Source organism: Microtus pennsylvanicus, chromosome 1, assembly GCF_037038515.1.
Source record: "Microtus pennsylvanicus isolate mMicPen1 chromosome 1, mMicPen1.hap1, whole genome shotgun sequence".
In the NCBI taxonomy this organism is placed as follows: domain Eukaryota; kingdom Metazoa; phylum Chordata; class Mammalia; order Rodentia; family Cricetidae; genus Microtus; species Microtus pennsylvanicus.
This window is the reverse complement of record NC_134579.1, coordinates 114,164,185-114,181,702: the sequence shown is the minus strand read 5'-3', so window position 1 is coordinate 114,181,702 and position 17,518 is coordinate 114,164,185. Positions and strand designations below refer to the sequence as shown.

Sequence of the window (17,518 nt, the reverse complement as noted above, 5' to 3'; positions counted from 1 at the left end):
TTTTTTACTTAAGTGTTTGAGAATACCTACACATAGCCTCTTCCCCTCCTATTTAATTATACCTCAGTCCCTCCCAGATCTCCCTCATGTCCACTTCATGTCTATTTTTTTTTAATAAATAACCTACTGAGTGCAGTTCGTGTTGCCCACACACTTACGGATGTGGGGTCTTCCACCTACCGGGGACCTCACCTCTAAGAGCCACAGGGACTTAAGTGCCCCCCCCTCTTTGAAGCAAGGTCTCATGTAGCCCAGCCCATCCTTTTTTTTTTTTTTTTTTTTTTGGTTTTTTCGAGACAGGGTTTCTCTGTGGCTTTGGAGCCTGTCCTGGAACTAGCTCTGTAGACCAGGCTGGTCTCGAATTCAGAGATCTGCCTGCCTCTGCCTCCAGAGTGCTGGGATTAAAGGCGTGCGCCACCACCGCCCGGCTCCAGCCCATCCTCAGATTTGCTCAGGATGGTCTTGAACTTCTAGTCCTTAAGCCTCCAACTCCTAAGTGCAGTGTGCCCTGCCTAGGCATTTCTTCTTGTGGGGGTGGGGTTTGGAGTCAGGGTCCCTTTATGAGTACTGTCCTTAAACTTGGGGTCTCCCCACCTCAGTCTCCTGAGTGTATGCCACCAACTCTGGCTCCTTGTATAGGTTTTCTCTTTTCAAATAAACCTAGTTTTATAGTGGTAATTGTGACCATTGTACATCCTACCTGGATTTCCTATGTTCCTCAAACCAAGCTCAGAAGGAGTTGGAAAGAAAGTTGGGCAAAGCAAACTGGTCCTGGGCTGCAGTCAAGTTGATTCTTGTGCTGGAAGCCGAAACCTAGAGCTCATACTCTGGGCAAGCGTTCTCCTGTGGGGCTACACATCTTCCAGCCCCTGACGTCGGCAGCTGGCCAGCATCTCTGCTTGGAGCGGACCTACCCTGGGTAGAGAAGGCGCTAGAGTTCTATGCATGCATCCTCTGAAATTGGCTCTGTATATCCAGAGTTCCAGGAAGGGGTTAGCAAAGGTCAGGAGGCCTCACAGGTTACCTGGGATGGTGATGGCTTCCTCTTCAGTGACCTGCTGGAGAGCAGCAAACTCCCTTTACTTCTGTAATAAAAGACCTTGCAGATGGCTCCTGATTGGACTTTTTTTTTTTTTCCAAGACAGGGTTTCTCTGAACTCGCTATGTAGAGTCTGCCTCTGCCTCCCTAGTGCTGGGATTAAAGGCCTGTACCACCACCGCCCAGCCTGACTTTTATAATTGAGCCCTGGCCTTGCCATGGAGTCGGCAGCTTGAGAAGTTAGGGTGTGCTGGAGGTTACCAAGGTGAACATGTTTATTTTAAGGGGTAACATCGGTGTGGGTGAGTCCTAGTGACTTTTTCTTTGTTTTCCCATGTACCGCACTCATTTTCCCCAGTTGCTGTTTTGAGGTCTGGCACGTTCTGAGATGGAGCTCGAGTCCTTGGGTTGGATTGCTCAGGATGGAGGCAGTCTGTATTGGCGTGTGCTTCCTGCCCTGAGTCCTCATTCTCAACCGGAGCCTCCCCAAACTACTTGAGCCAGCCTTATGTATTCCTCGCTTGTAGCCAGACGTACTGTGTTTACCAGTGTTTGCTGTTTAAATTGTAGGCTATGATTCCAAGTATTTCCCAGCCTTTCTAAGCCCTGCACTATAATAAACACAGCTTGCACCATTCAGTTCATCCCTCATGAGATCTGCGCATGATCACCAGCCAGTGCTGGGGTTTGGTGGTGCGCTTGTGGGAGTCATTCATGTTTCCTAAAGTGGCAGTAGCCGAGTGTTTCCTGCGGGCCTCTCCTTAGATGGCTCAAAACAGCCACCTTTGGGCTCTTCTGTGAGTGGCTGTGACATGAATGACCCTAATGGATTTAACCAAGGTGGGTTTGCAGAAACTTTGGGATAACAGGAAGATCATACATTCCACATAACTCCAATCCCAGTTAGCTAAATCCCTCTGCATGCCCTGCCCTGGTGAGAAGTGGACACACACCGTGTGCAAGGCGGCTGGGTTTACTTACAGGGGCGTCCCCCTACCACAGTGATAGCCCCACCAGACTGCGGATGGATGCCCAGCTGGCACGCAGCTCCACTCGACAGTCTTCTTTCTCCCAGGGAAGTCTTACGTAGCCCAGGCTGACTGAACTGTCTTCATCCCCCTAGGTTTGGGTTCGCAGGTGTGTTATGCCACACCTTGCCAGGAGGATGCACCAGGTTTTGTTTTTTGTTTTTTTTTCTTTCAGTTTTTCGAGACCGGGTTTCTCTGCAGCTTTGGAACCTGTCCTGGAACTAGCTCTTGTAGACCAGGCTGGCCTCCCAACTCACAGCGGTCTGCCAGTCTCTGCCTTTTTTTAAAAAAAACAAAAAAAAAAAAAAACAAAAAAACTTCTTTGATGACCTAGGGAAGGACTTCCTGACCCTTCAGGGTTGTTATTTGTTTGTTTATCTGAGTTTCTGGAGCATGTCCCCGTTTCCTCTACCAGCCAAAATGCCCCAATTTGGAGAAAATAACTTCAAACATGACTTTATTTTGTCCAACTTCGGGAAAGAACTGCCAGCATTGAATGAAGCTCTTTCGAAGGCTCTCTCAGGAAAAGCAAGACCGTGAACCGCTCGTCCGGAAGCCGGCAGGGGGCAGGCTAGTCTAGCTGGGCCTGTGACCACTATCCTGTTCCCTCCCTTTCCGGCCTGGGGTTCGTAGCTGTTGCCATAGAGACAGAGCTTGGTTGGCAACCGTCACTAGGGTTTGTGGACAGAAGACGCTGGGCCGCTTGGGATTTTGAGGAACGAAGTGGGCACGCCCCTGTAAGTGCAAAGTGGAGGGCACAGCCCGGGTGGGGGTCCCACTCAGGTAGGGCAGGGTTGTGGGACTTAGGGCACCCCAGAAAGAGGAACTGGTGGTGCCTGGACCTAGTTCAAGGATAGACACGCGCAGTGTCCCTGACCCTCCCCGGCACTGCCTGGGCGTAGAAGTTGTCCCGGCTAGCGCACTTGCATAGTTGACACTGGATCTCATAGCAGCGCTTTTTCTTTTTTCCTTTGTTCTTTTTGGATTTTCGAGACAGGTTTCTCTGTAGTTTTTGATGCCTGTCCTAGAACTAGCTCTTGAGTTACATATGGTTGTGAGCCTGTGTAGGGGTTGGGATTCAAACCTGGGTCCTCTGGAAAAGCAGCCAGAGCTTTTAACCACTGAGCCATCTCTCCAGCCAGAATTAAATTTTTAATTATATTTATTTGGGGGGGGCACACACAACATGCTGTATGTGGTGAGATCACATGACAACCTTTGGGAGTTGGTTTTCTCCTTCCACCATGTGAGTCTTGGGGGTCTGTCTACCTCAGGTTGTAAGACTTGGCGTCTCATCTACCCCCAGAAGACTTTCAAGCTTTTACGTACTTTGCAAAAGCAGAGTTGCTTTTATCCCCCTAATACCTGCCCCTACTTTTTTTTTTTTTGCAAGGTCTTGGCTGTATCTGTTCTGAGCATTTGACCTGTGTGGTCCCAGTCTTCAAATCATACTAGAATTTAGTACTATAGTTTTTGTTTTTGTCTGTGAGCAAATTTGACCTTGGAAGGAAAATGACTTGCTTCCTGTCACAGAACAAGGGTGGTGGACGTGGGTGTGGAGAGAACCTTTGACTGTGAAGCTCACACTTCAGTCACCAGCCCATGCCACTCTCTTATTCCTATCACGGGGGTTTTTGCTAATGTCTGCCTTATGCATTTTGCTGCCTATGGGAATATGAATTATCTGAAGTGAGTTAGAAGATGCTAAGATCATTCCTAGAAAGACGGGAGGCCCGGGAGTTGATATTTCAAAGATTTTTTAAGATCCGAGCTGGCTTTCTCAAGAAGATGGCACGATGGGAGTAAAAAGCTCCCACAGGAAGGACCAGAGCTGTTGTATTCATTTCAATGTGTTAACTTATCAGGGAGCCGGGGTGGGAGGCAGAGAGCCAGCTTGCTGAGTCTGTGTTACAATTGTTCTAGAGGAAACTACAGAAGGATGTCAGATGCAGAAGAAAGTGTAGAAACAGAAAATGAAGAGGAGCAATATAATCCAAATCACAAAGAAGAAAATCCGCAACAGAGCCTGACTGGAGACACATTACCATGGGAGAAGTCTCAGGAGATGGAGGAGAAATGGGTGGAGGAAGAGGAGCAGATAGAAGGAGAGGAAGCAAGAGGAAAGGAAGAGAAAAGGGAGGAAGAGGGAGTGGGAGGGGAGGAAGAGAGAGGGAAAGAAGAGGAAATGACTGAGGAAGAGGAAGTGGTAGGCGAGGAAGAAGAAGTGGTAGGCGAGGAAGAAGAAGTGGGAGGTGAGGAAGAGGAAGTGGGAGGTGAGGAAGAGGAAGTGGGAGGTGAGGAAGAGGAAGTGGGTGAGGAAGAGGAAATGAGAGAGGAGGAAGAGGAAAAGAGAGAGGAGGAAGAGGAAATGAGAGAGGAGGAAGAGGAAAAGAGAGAGGAGGAAGAGGAAAAGAGAGAGGAGGAAGAGGAAATGAGAGAGGAGGAAGAAGGAGTGAGAGAGGAGGAAAAGAGAGAGGATGAAGAGAAAAAGAGAGAGAAGGAAGAGGAAATGGGTGAGGAAGAGGAAAAGAGATGGGAGGAAAAGGAGAGAGGTGAAGAGGAAAAGGGTGAGGGAATGGGAGTTGAAAAAGAGGAAAGTAAGGAAAATGGGGATGAGGAGGAGGACAAGGAGAGGGGAGAGGAGGAACATAAGGAGGAAGGGCAGGAAGGAAAAGAGGAGAGGAAAGAGAGGAGTGGGGAGGAAGAAGAGGGAGGTACTCTCATAAAAGAAATAGAGAAACTAATTGGAAGCGTTAAGGAAGAAGGGGCAAAGAAGCCCCCAAAACGATTCAGCTTAGATGATATCATCATCAGCTCTGAGTCATCCACGACAGCATCTTCCCTGGTGAGTCCAGACAAAGTCACCTCCCCATCCATCCGGGAGCATCTGTTGTGTGCTTAGTGTATGTCAGGCTATGGGGTACAAAACCAAAGTAAGAGACAATCCTGGGGCTGGAGAGGTGATGTGGAGGTTAAGAGCCCTTGCTGTTTTTACTGAAGGCTTGAGTTGGGTTCCCAGCACCCTTGACGACGTGTCCTGTAACCCAGCTCCAGGGAATCTGATGTCCTCTTCTGGACTCCTTGAGCACCTGTATAAAACACATGCACACACGCGTGCACTCACACACATACACACACACACACCACATCACATAAACACATATGCACTCTAAAAAGAAAAGAAAGCTACATGCTATGTACAGTAATTGTGAGATGCCAAAGAGGGTGGTCAATGCAAGCTTCCATGACATGTGTACCTGACTTGGAAAGGGCCAATGGATTAGCTGAAGGTGAGACACACTTGTTTTGGGACCAAGTGCCTGTGGCATGATAGTGGCATGTGTTTCCCACAGCCTGCCCCCAACAAAGAACTCAGTGCTGGTCCAAGGGTGGGATTCTCAACGCTAATTACCAGGGCCCACTATATGGTCTTTGCTGTGTGGGCCTGCTGGGAGACCAAGAATTAACCTGAACACAGTCATGATTAATTTCTTTAGCACAAAATGTCCAAGGCCTGGGGCTGGAGAGATGGCTCAGAGGTTAAGCAGAGGCCCTGAGTTCAGTTCCCAGCAACCACATGGTGGCTCACAGTGATCCCTGCTGAGATCTGGCGCCCTCTTCTGGCAGTGCCGGCATACATGCAGGCAGAGCACGGTATACATAATTAATAAATAAGTTAAAAAACATATCCCAGACTTCTTTTGAACCACCTGTTATCGTGAGGCTGGCTGATTGGGAATGGAAAAAGACAGGAAATGGGAGAATGTAGCAGCACTGGGTATTAGGTGCGGGGTCAGAACCTTTTGTTTCTATTTAAAGATTATAACCCCGGGAAGTAGCAAGTCGTCCTCACACTCCCAGAGTCCTGTAGTGAGCGAGATCTTCCGAGATAGCGGCATAAAAGATGAAATCACTGAGTCTGAGGAGGGACAGATCGATTCTCTCAGGAGGTCATCGAAGGAAGTTAAGGAGGAAACTGGCCAGGAGGCAGATGTTTCAGCCCAAGGATCAAAACAGGAAGGTGCTGAAGCAGAATCTGGAGAACTGGCCTTCCTCAAGGAGGAAGAAAGACGAAAATTATCCCAGCTCAAATCAGGGGGTCCCGAGGAGTCAATGGTGTTCACCTCCACAGAGGACACCTTGTTCCAGAAGGAGGAGGCCTCCAAGGTGTATCCTTTGGTGAGTGTCACAGTCTGCCATGTGGGCTTGGACGGTGCTGTGAGATAGAGCGTCTGCGCGTGTTGGGGAAGTCCAGTGTGTTTGTGCTGTGTGTGTGTGTGTGCGCGCGCGCGCGTCCACGCGCATGTGAGAACCTTGGGTGTCTCTTCAGCCTCTCTTCCCCATTATTATTAGTACTTTTGTTTTGTTTGTTTTTTTTGTGACAGGGTTTCTCTGTGTGTCCTTGCCTGTTCTGGAACTTACTATGTAGACCAAGCTGGCCTCAAATTTAGAGATGGACCCACCACTGCTGGGCTTTTTTTTTTTTTTAAGAATTTGAATTGCAAAGTAGCTGCCTGGCCAGTGACATCTACCTCCAACCTCCCAAGACCCACTTGTCCCTCCCTCCCCTTCTGTCGTGCCTAGCCGGTTTTGGTATTTACAGGAGTCCTGAGGACTAAACACAGGACTCTCAGTTGGCATCTCTCCAACCCAGAGAAACAAACAAACAACTTTTTTTTTTGTTTAATGCTTTTCAGACAAACTATGTCTTTTTTTTTTTTTTTTTTAGTATTTTTTTTTTTTTGGTTTTTCGAGACAGGGTTTCTCTGTGGCTTTGGAGCCTGTCCTGGAACTAGCTCTGTAAACCAGGCTGGTCTCGAACTCACAGAGATCCGCCTGCCTCTGCCTCCCGAGTGCTGGGATTAAAGGCGCAAACTATGTCTTTTGAAGTTGTGTCAAGAGCTGGGAGGTGGGGGGCACCCATGTCTTAGATCTGGAACTTGATGGCAACATCTGGGTTCAATAGCACTGCTCAGCAGGCCGGAAATTCCCGGCATAGTTGGACTGTCGCGTTGGCTATTTCATGAGGGAGATTCTATCGTCTTTCCCTCTCTCTTTCCCTTTCCCACCCTCTGTTCCTCTCCTTCCTCCTCTGCTCGCTCATCTTCCTCTCTTGACCCTCTCCCTTCTCAGACACTGCCGACCTTCCTCCTTCGCTTCTACGCCTTCTGCCCTCTTCTGCCTCCGCCAGGTGGAGAACTCTGAGAACTCCCCAGACCTTCATCAGAAAGTGGCAAATCTCTGTCCTCGCTGCTGCTGACATGTATCCCAGGGAGGAGCCATCTGTGAGGCACAAAAATATTGTCGTTTGCCCAGCAAAGGAGGAAGAAGAAGCCCCTCCCACAACTCTTTCCCATCTGCTGCTTTCTGGAAATTGCTTGCTAGGATTCATTCTTGCTTTTTGGTTTATTTTTTCTTCTGTCCCCTTTCCTGAGGATTCATGCCTCTGGAAAATTGATTCTATGTAAATAATTTAGTCCTGACACAGCCTTTGTACACAGCTCACAGTAGATTTTGGTTTTTTTGTTTTGCTTTGAGACAAGGTTTTGCTATGTAGCCCAGGCTAACCTTGAATCTATAACTTTCTTAGCTTCAGCGCCAAGTTCTAGGATGATAGCCATGTACACCTTCCAGTCTTCAGTGAGTCCACTATTCTCCGCCTTACTTCTTCTTCTTTAAGAATCTATAGTGCATTTATTTGTGAGAGGATGTGCACAGCCCCAGGGTACACGTGAAAGCCAGAGGGCACCTTGCAGAAGCCGGTTTCCCCTTCCCATCACGTGAGTCTAGGGACTGAACTGACGTCCTCAGACCTGGCAGTGAGCACCTCCACTCACTGAGCCGTCTTGCCCATGTCCCACTGAATTTGTTTTGAGACAGTGCCTCTCACTTAGCCTGAAGCTCATCATTCCATTTAGACTGGCTGGCCAGCAAGCCTCTGGGATCCTCCTGCCTCCACACCCCTTTGCTGAGGTGTCTTAGTCACCATTGGAATGCTGTGAAGAGATACCACAACCACGGCATCTCGTAGAAAATAAAGCATCTTCTTGGAGGCTTGCTTACAGTTTCAGAGGGTTAGTTCATGGCTATCATGGTAGGGAGTGTGGTGGGCAGACAGGTAGGCACGGGGACTGGCATGGTGCTGGAGCTAAGAGCTTACATCCTGGTCCATCTGCAGGTAGCAGGGAGAGAAAAAGAGAGGCTGGACCTGGACCTCAAAGCCCACCCTCAGTGACATACCTCCTCCAGTGAGGAGTCCTGGTAGCCCCAGCCCTAGCCTCCTAGTCCTTCCTAAACAGTCTGCCAACTGGGAACTAAGCTCAGAAATGTATAAGCCTATAGGGACCATTCTTTTTCTGTTGTTTTATTTTTCAAGACAGGGTTTCTTTGTGTAGCTTTGGGTCCTGTCCTGGAACTTAGTCTGTAGACCAGGCTTGTCTTGAACTCAGAGATCCACCTGTCTCTGCCCCCGAGTGATGGGACTAAAGGTGTATGCCACCTCCGCCCAGCCCCAATGAGATCTCTTTATGGTCCTTGTTTTGTTTACTTGTCTATCTCAGGCTGGTTTCAAATTCACTGCGTAGCCAAGGCTAATCCACTTCCCTCCACCTCTGAAGTGCCGACATTAGAGACACTCACTACCACCCCCGGCTGGACTCTTTCCTTTCTCACGACTAATTTGGAATTGACAAAATGAAATTTCAGGATGAGCATGATGATCCTTTTAGGATTACCAAGTCTCCAAAAGAGCAGTTTCATTTGCATAAATTGGCATTAGAAACAAGGCAAATATTAAGTAACTGTTCCTAGAAGGTGCAGCTTGAGACAGTTATAATTCCACAGTCCTACCACCCCCACCCACACACTCTGAGATCTAAACAGAAACGCAAGTTCCAGGGAGCAGACAGATTGGAAACAAGAAGTTTGGGGAGTGAACACTGCAGGAGAGAGACGTCACTGCACACGTCACCTGCGGTGTCTGTCTTGGGCAGACATACGCACTTCCTCCATTCAGCTTGCCAAGTTTTGTTCTTCCAGTAAAACTCACTGATCTTCAGCCATTTGTCACGTGACCACCAGCACTTTCCACGCCGCTTTTACAGGTTCAGGGTCAGGGAAAATTTGAGTGGACAGTACATAGAGTTTCTGCACATCCCTTTGTGCCCCGCCTCCAGATTCCCCTTTCATTGCCAGCTTGTGTCAGCGTGGCACGTTCGCAGGCACCGATATGCCACTGTTAGCGTTACTATTGGCAGATGGCATTAGCAGCCGGCTATGCTGTGCCTTCTGCAGGCTTTGACAGGGGTGTCAAACTCTGCACGTCTGCCATTTCTGTCCACCCCTGCACACCCCCTGCACCCCTGCACACCCCCTGTGCACTCTGCCCCCTCTTCCAGAACCCTGGCAGCACTGGTCATTTTCAACGTTGTGGTTGTTTTGCCCTTTCCAGAATGTCTTGGTTTCTCATTTCATAAAATTCTTATTTTGCCATTGCTCCCAGAAGACTAGATTTATTTATCTAGTATATGTACGTGGTGCTGGTATTGGACTCAGGGCCTTGCCCATGCTTGGCAAGTACTCTACCACTGAAGTACGGAAAGGAACAGCAACAACAAAAACACAAAACAAGGCAGAAGAATCCGCTATTCAGGCTGAATGCTTCCCTTTCTTATAAACCTGCTGGGTGGCTTTATTACACGTTTTCTGTCCTGGGTTTCCAGGAAGTAATGGAATTCACCACATTAAGAAGTCATTCTGTGTTGGTTCCAAGTGGGGCTTCAGACTTGGGGAGTAGAGAACAGAAAAGCGTGTTTTGTTTGTTTGTTTGTTTGTTTGTTTTAATTTATTTTTTAAGAATTACTTTTATTTTATGTGCCTTGGTGTCTTGCCTGCTCGTGTGTCTGTGTGTCTGTATGTCCGTGTCAGATCCCCTGCAGATAGTTGTGAGCTGTCATGTGGGTGCTGAGAATTGAACCTGGGTCCTCTGGAAAAACAGCCCTTGTTCTTAACCACTGAGTCATCTCTCCAGCTCAGAAAGAGTGTTTTATGTGATGTTAAAAACCCTCCCTCCCTGCCGCTCCTTCCTCCATTTTTTTAAATCTATTTATTTATTTATTTTTAATTTTTAGAAAAGGTAGAATAGTCAGGATGATGGGGAGTAAAAGGCCACCCTTTAGCCATGTATTGAGTTTAAGGTCAACCTGGGTCACGTGTGTCCCTGTTTCAAACAAATAAAAAGGTTTTTTTTCTTCGATTGTCAAAGTCATTCTCCTTCGAAGGCAGGCAGGGTGGGACATGCTGGAGTCACAGCACTGCCCTGTTTGTCTTTGTCCTCCAGACCATGACCTGGTCCTTTGGATGGAACAGTTTCCTCCCTGTCTACTACCTCCGTGAGAACCAGAGAGTCATTCTCTATGTCTGTGGGCACACTGCTGTCATCTACAATGTCTTCATGAACACCCAGTACCACCTTCAGGTATGCAGGCTTCGGCTCCCCAGGAACAAAAATATGTCTTTGGCTTGTTTGTTTTTGTTTTTTGAGATAGGGACTCAGATATGGAGCTCAGACTGTTCCTGGGCTCTCAAACTTTCTGGTTCAGCTTCTGAAGTTGTAGGGACAACAGGCATGTGCCACCAGGCCAGGCTGGAAGAAGCCATCTACCTATAACTTGCATATAGAATTTTCCCCTGGGTCCCAGGCTGACTTCAGTGCCTCGATGTCATTCCTGCTGGCCTCTCCTTTTTTTCCAGAAAATTCTCCCTTTAGATCAGTGGCTCTCAACCTTCCTAATGCTGCTACCCTTTAATACCCTTGTGTTTCTGTGACCTCCCAACTATAAAATTTTTTGTTTTATTTTTCGAGACAGGGTTTCTCTGTGTAACAGTCCTGGCTATCCTGGAACTTGCTTTCTAGACTAGGCTGGCCTCGAACTCACTGAGATCCACCTGCCTCTAGCCTCCCAAGTGCTGGAATTAAAGGCATGTGCCACCACCGCCAGGCCATAAAATTATTTTTGTTGCTACTTTATACTGTAATTTTGCTCCTGTTATGAATCGTGGTGTAAATATTTTTGGTGATAAAGGTTTGCCAAGGGTCACCCCCCACAAGTTGAGAACCGCTGCTTTAGAGGCACATGCTATGACAGGTGAGGTGGCTTGCAAGCTCCAAGCCTGATGACCTGAGTTTGGTCCCCAAGACCCACATGGTGGAAAAAGAGAAACAGCTCTCATAGGTTGTCCTCTGACCTCCACATGCATTGTGGCAGGGGTGCGTGTTCACACCCGCACCCCTCTGCACCCCTCTGCACACCCGCACCCCTCTGCACACCTGCACCCCTCTGCACACCCGCACCCCTCTGCACACCTGCACCCCTCTGCACACCCGCACCCCTCTGCACCCCTCTGCACACCCGCACCCCTCTGCACACCCGCACCCCTCTGCACACCCGCACCCCTCTGCACACCCGCACCCCTCTGCACACCCGCACCCCTCTGCACACCTGCACCCCTCTGCACACCTGCACCCCTCTGCACACCTGCACCCCTCTGCACACCCACACCCCTCTGCACACCCGCACCCCTCTGCACCCCTCTGCACACCTGCACCCCTCTGCACACCCGCACCCCTTTGCACACCTGCACCCCTCTGCACACCCGCACCCCTCTGCACACCTGCACCCCTCTGCACACCCGCACCCCTCTGCACACCCGCACCCCTCTGCACACCTGCACCCCTCTGCACACCTGCACCCCTCTGCAGCCCTCTGCAGCCCTCTGCACCCCTCTGCACACCCGCTCCCCTCTGCACACCCGCACCCCTCTGCACACCCGCACCCCTCTGCACACCCGCACCCCTCTGCACACCTGCACCCCTCTGCACCCCTCTGCACCCCTCTGCACACCCGCACCCCTCTGCACACCCGCACCCCTCTGCACACCTGCTCCCCTCTGCACACCTGCACCCCTCTGCACACCCGCACCCCTCTGCACACCTGCACACCTGCACCCCTCTGCACCCCTCTGCACACCCGCGCCCCTCTGCACACCCGCACCCCTCTGCACACCCGCACCCCTCTGCACCCCTCTGCACCCCTCTGCACCCCTCTGCACACCCGCACCCCTCTGCACACCCGCACCCCTCTGCACACCCGCACCCCTCTGCACACCTGCACCCCTCTGCACACCTGCACCCCTCTGCACCCCTCTGCACACCTGCACCCCTCTGCACACCCGCACCCCTCTGCACCCCTCTGCACACCTGCACTCCTCTGCACACCTGCACCCCTCTGCACACCTGCACCCCTCTGCACACCCGCACCCCTCTGCACCCCTCTGCACCCCTCTGCACACCTGCACCCCTCTGCACACCCGCACCCCTCTGCACACCTGCACCCCTCTGCACACCTGCACCCCTCTGCACCCCTCTGCACCCCTCTGCACACCCGCACCCCTCTGCACCCCTCTGCACCCCTCTGCACCCCTCTGCACCCCTCTGCACACCTGCACCCCTCTGCACACCTGCACCCCTCTGCACACCTGCACCCCTCTGCACACCTGCACTCCTCTGCACACCTGCACACCTCCGCACACACGCACCCCTCCGCACACCCGCACCCCTCCGCACACCCGCACCCCTCTGCACACGCACACACACACACGCACACACGTGAAAGAAAAGAAAAGAAGCAAGTTGTGAATCTAATCAGTGCCCAGTGGCAAACAATAGTCGTTTCTAACATTTCAAGAATTGGAAACATCTGGATTTTGTACATTTCTGCAAAAATAAAGCAAAACAAAACAAATGACCAAACAAAAAACATGGCCCCATTGACCGTATCCCCAGAGGTGTGATGAGCTATGGAAGACGGGTTGCTCAGGGACGCAGGCCCACAGCCACTGAGACTCTGGGACCATGCTGGAAAGTAGGTGTTAGTATGCCCTCGTGACAGAAGAGGAAGCAGGCTCAGAGTGTGCCGGTGACCGCCAGACTGCAGACTGCATTAGTGTGCAGTGGTTCTAGGTCTCAGGATTTGGAAGTACTCAGGAGGCCTCCTGTTCTTCCCTTGCTTCTGCAGTGGCTCTTATTTCACCCCTTCCCTGGGTGTCCTCTACGCCTGCCCTGCCTTCCTCACCCTGCTTGCTTCCTGCATCCCTGATGGTCTGACCCCTTCCATTGTCATCATTCCCTACCCAAGTGTCCTGTTTCTGAGCATCTCCTATTCTGATGTTAACCTGGTTTTTAGTTATGTGTTGTCTTTTCATGAATGTGTGATGCTATAGGACCTCTGTGGTCAATGCTAAGATTCACGAAGGATTTCCCAAGCACCCCGGGGATGCAGCCTGAGGCCTTTCCTTTCTGATAAAAACAGTGAGTGAGCAAGTCCCATTGAAGCTGGATTAAGCATTAGTGTCACCATATACAGGAATCAAGAGGGAAGGTAACTGGGATGGGCTAGCATCTTAGATGGGTATAGCATAACCCACAAGAGCCTAGCCCTGCCAGTGCACAATGAGGGCTGATCTTGACCATCTGTTCACAATGTAGTTGTATCCTAACCACTGCTGAGTTTCAGATTGCCTGTGGCCGTGAACAAAACTGACCTAGCCCCATCTTCATGGATTTCCCAGTCTGTGAGATAAACAGGCATTGAAGCAGGGCACATACACAGAGGGGCACAGAGTCAGCATTCAGAGGAGATGGGAAGGTGCACTAAGGAAGCCGGGGTGTGAGAAACCTTAGGTTAACTAGCGGGGCCCAAGAAAGTCCTGTTTCTGCCGAGACCTAAAAATGAACCAACAGGACAGTCTGGGGAAGACCCTTCCAGATGGAAGCAGCTTCCAGGGCTAAGGCCTTGTGTGTGAGGGCCAGAGAAGACTGTCAGGGTGACTGGTACAGATTAGACAGCAGGGGAGGAAAAACAGGGACCAGGTCCTACAAGAATGCTGTCATCAAGCTGGGCAGCGGTGGCACACGCCTTTAATCCCAGCACAGCAGAAGCAGGGGATCTCTGTGAGTTCAAGGCCAGCCTGGACTACAGAGTGAGTTAGTTCTAGGACAGCCAGGGCTACACAAAGAAACCCGTTTTTTTGGGGGGGGGGGGGGAAGAATGCTGTCCTCTTTGAGTATGTTTCTGGAAGATTCCTTTGTTTTTTGGGGAGATGACTGGGTGACTTGCAGAGTCAATGTTCAGCGATACGAGGTTAGTAGTGTTTGTGGGGCACAAGGCCAGCAGGGAAGTTCAGAGGTCCTGGTTGAGTTGGCCACTTAACTCCATCCCTAGGGAGGACCTAATCCTTTGGTGAGTACAGCTCCTTCAGCTTCATGGAGGAAGAGAAAGCGTGGGAACCCTGCCCCACCCCCGACCACTGACTGACCGATCAGGGAGGGCCCATGGAAGTGACTCAGGCAGGCGAGCTTTTGGAAGCGCTCAGGGCTATGTGGACCCAGCCCTCCTTGAGGGCCACACTAGGCTCTATCCTTATTGTTTCTAAAACTGTCTTCTTCTTCTCCCTAGGGCCACCCTAATATCATCTCCTGCCTCTGTGTCAGTGAAGACAGGCGATGGATCGCCACAGCAGACAAAGGACCAGACTGCCTCATCATTATATGGGACTCCTTCTCAGGGTAGGCTCCGTGTGGGCGGGTCTTTCTCACTCCAATTTCTGTAGAGGATTGGCCACTGTGGCTGAGAAGGGGCTAAATAATGGTATTGCCAAGAAACTTGGTTTGCTGGTGGCCCAGAAGAGACTGGACTGAGGGAGGGTCATAGTTACCCAGCTCACGTCAGGGTGGAGCATGGCCTGGATGTCAAATCTGTCACAATCAGGAACCTTACCTCTATGACAGATACAAAAGATTTTCATTGAAGTTCCTTTTTCTTTTGATACAGGGTCCTCTGTAGCCTTTACTTACAATGAGTCCCCTCTTTTTACAGTCCACTGTTTTCTGTCTCTCTGTGTATATGTATATATAATTTTATGTTTAGTTAATTTGTATGCATGTGTGTTTAAATAGTAGGAGTTTACTTTCTCATGGGTCTAGAAGTATTAAATTAGAGGTGTCAACAGGTCTATTCCTCTGGGGCTCTGGGGGAGACTCTATCCCAGGCTGCTCCTCTTGCTTTTGCTGGATGCTGGCAGTTCTCGACGTTCTTTGGCATCTGGTCTCTGCCTTCCATCCTCTCATGGCTTTTCTCTGCCTCTGTGTCTCCTCTTCTGTAGGACATGGGTCTTAGAGCCTTCCTAGCCAACTGTATCTGCAAAGGCTCAACTTCTTTTAAAAATTACTTTCTGTGTGTGTGTCTCTCTCTCTTTGTCTGTCTCTCTGTCTCTCTTTTTCTCTTTGTCTCTCTCTGTGTCTCTGTCTCTCTCTCTCTGTCTCTTTCTCTTTTTCTCTGTGCGTGTGTGTACACACCATGGCCTACATGTGAAGGCTGGAGGAGAACTTGCAGTGTGTTCTCTTCTGTGGGTCCAGGGAATCAAACTCAAGCACTGAGACTTGCTGGCAAGTACCCTTACTGAGTCATCTCACATGCCCCAAAGACTCTGTTTCCAAATGACATTGCTCTTCTAGGATTTCCTAGAATTTGTCGACCCTGTTTGCCTTGCTCTGCCCACCCCTCAGGGCTGCTGTGCAAGTGGACCTTGCTTCAGTCCCAGCAGCAGAGAAGGGCTCTAGGCTTCAGCAGGACGGAAGGCCCTGGCTTGTTTGGGGGCGTTGGTAACAATTGAGTCAAGATGAATAAGACAGTTAAGCAGGGCTAGAGTGGGGCACACAGGGCTGCTGTCTGTCAGCTGAGCAGCGACCCTGCCCCCCTTTAGGTCCTGAAGTGACTCATACGGATAGCCAGCACTGCACTTCCTGAGGTTGCTTCCTCCAGCTTCTTGTCAGGTTCTCATTCTGGGCGTCCCATAAACGTGAGCAGTGATGAGAGGCTGCCATGTTGTTCTCAGGACAAGAGACAGTTGTCACCACAACCCTGTGGGGAGGCTGCGCTATTCCCAGGCATCTCCTGCTAAAATGACTGAAGTCCTGTGGTATCTACCCTAGACTGTTCCTAGCTGACTCCTCAGGTTCATTCCGGGACTAATCATCTGTTGAAATGGTTTGTTTTTAAATTTTATTTTGAAGGTGTCTCTCTGTAGACCGGGCTGGCCTGGAACTCACAGAGGTCCGCCTGCTCTGCCTCCCAAGTGCAGGATTACAGACCCTGCATGGGTTTATTATTTTTATTGTAGTAAAATATAGACAACTTAGAAGTCACCATGTTAACCATTTTGTTTATTTTTTACATTTATTTATTTATTTGTGTGTGTGTGTCCGTCTGTCCGTCCAGGCCACAGCACGTGTGGGGTTCACAGATAAGAGTGGGAGATGGTTCTCCCCTTCTGTGTGGGTTCTGAGGGGGCTGAACTCAGACTATCAAGCTTGCCAGCAGGTGTCTGTTCCCACCAGCCCTATTTTATTTTTATTATTTATTTTTGGGTTGTTCTGAGACAGGGTTTTACTATAGAATCCAGTCTGTCCTTGAACTCACGCTCCTTCTGCATACTGGGGTCCTGAGTGTACACCGCCATACCCAGCAGCCATTCTTAAATATATAATCCAGTGATATTAGTTACACCACAGCGAGCTGCTTCCAGATGGATATTGGCATCACTGCAGGTAGCAACTGTGCCCTGAGCAGCTCCCACCTGTCTCTTGCAGCTCCTCTGATACACCTCCCTCCACAGATGTGTGTATGTCAGACTTCCGGGAATGGAGTCATGCAGCATGTGGGCTTTGTGCTTCTCTCGTGGGCATAGCATCGTTAAAGCAAATTCCTGTTATAGCACTCTAGTCTTTTTGGTTAGAAAATTTATGTAGAGCCTTGAGCAATGGCTCAGTGGTTAAGAGCATGGAGTGTCCTTCTGGAGGACCCAGGCTCAATCCTCATCCACATGACAGCTCACAACCACCTATAATTCCATTCCTAGGGAGTCCTGTGCCCTTTTCTGGCCTCTGGGGACACTGCACACACATAGTGCACAGACATATACACCAGTAAAATACCCATAGACAAACACACAAATAAGTTATTAAATGTTAATTTTATGTATGTGCATGAGAAGTCATAAGAGGGGTTCTGATCCCCTGGAAATGGAGATACAGATGCTTGCGAGCTGCCGTGCGGGTGCTGGGAGCCAAGCCCAGCTCTTCTACAGGAGAAGAGCAGCCAGTGTGTTTGTTGACTGCTGAGCTGACTCGCCAGGCTTGTGCTTCCTTTTGAATCCCATTGGCCACAGTGCAACAGGAGTGAGGCGTGACTCATCACTGAAGACATTTGTCACAATTTTAATCAAAAACTAAATGAATTAGTTGAGCTGAAAATTGAAGTCTGCATTGGCCGTCATCACCAGCCACGGTGCTTTTTCCATTGATAATCAGTCTGCTGCACTTCCTTCTAGAACA

At 49.9% G+C, this 17,518-nt stretch overlaps 1 protein-coding gene across 2 annotated transcripts in view; it reads left to right on the top strand.

The window, feature by feature from the left end:
- The first annotated feature begins 2,727 nt into the window (after nt 1-2,727).
- Nucleotides 2,728-17,518, top strand: part of Cfap251 (cilia and flagella associated protein 251) — a 90,190-nt gene continuing 75,399 nt past the window's right edge. Inside the window, exons 1-5 of one of the 2 annotated variants that reach the window (XM_075979386.1) lie at nt 2,728-2,804; nt 3,991-4,912; nt 5,887-6,246; nt 10,406-10,543; nt 14,583-14,692. In XM_075979386.1, coding sequence (XP_075835501.1) covers nt 4,007-4,912; nt 5,887-6,246; nt 10,406-10,543; nt 14,583-14,692 — 1,514 coding nt within the window. In that variant the 5' untranslated portion in view covers nt 2,728-2,804; nt 3,991-4,006. Of the gene's footprint in view, nt 2,805-3,990; nt 4,913-5,886; nt 6,247-10,405; nt 10,544-14,582; nt 14,693-17,518 lie in introns of those variants that run through there. The other variant, XM_075979397.1, reaches the window with a different exon arrangement.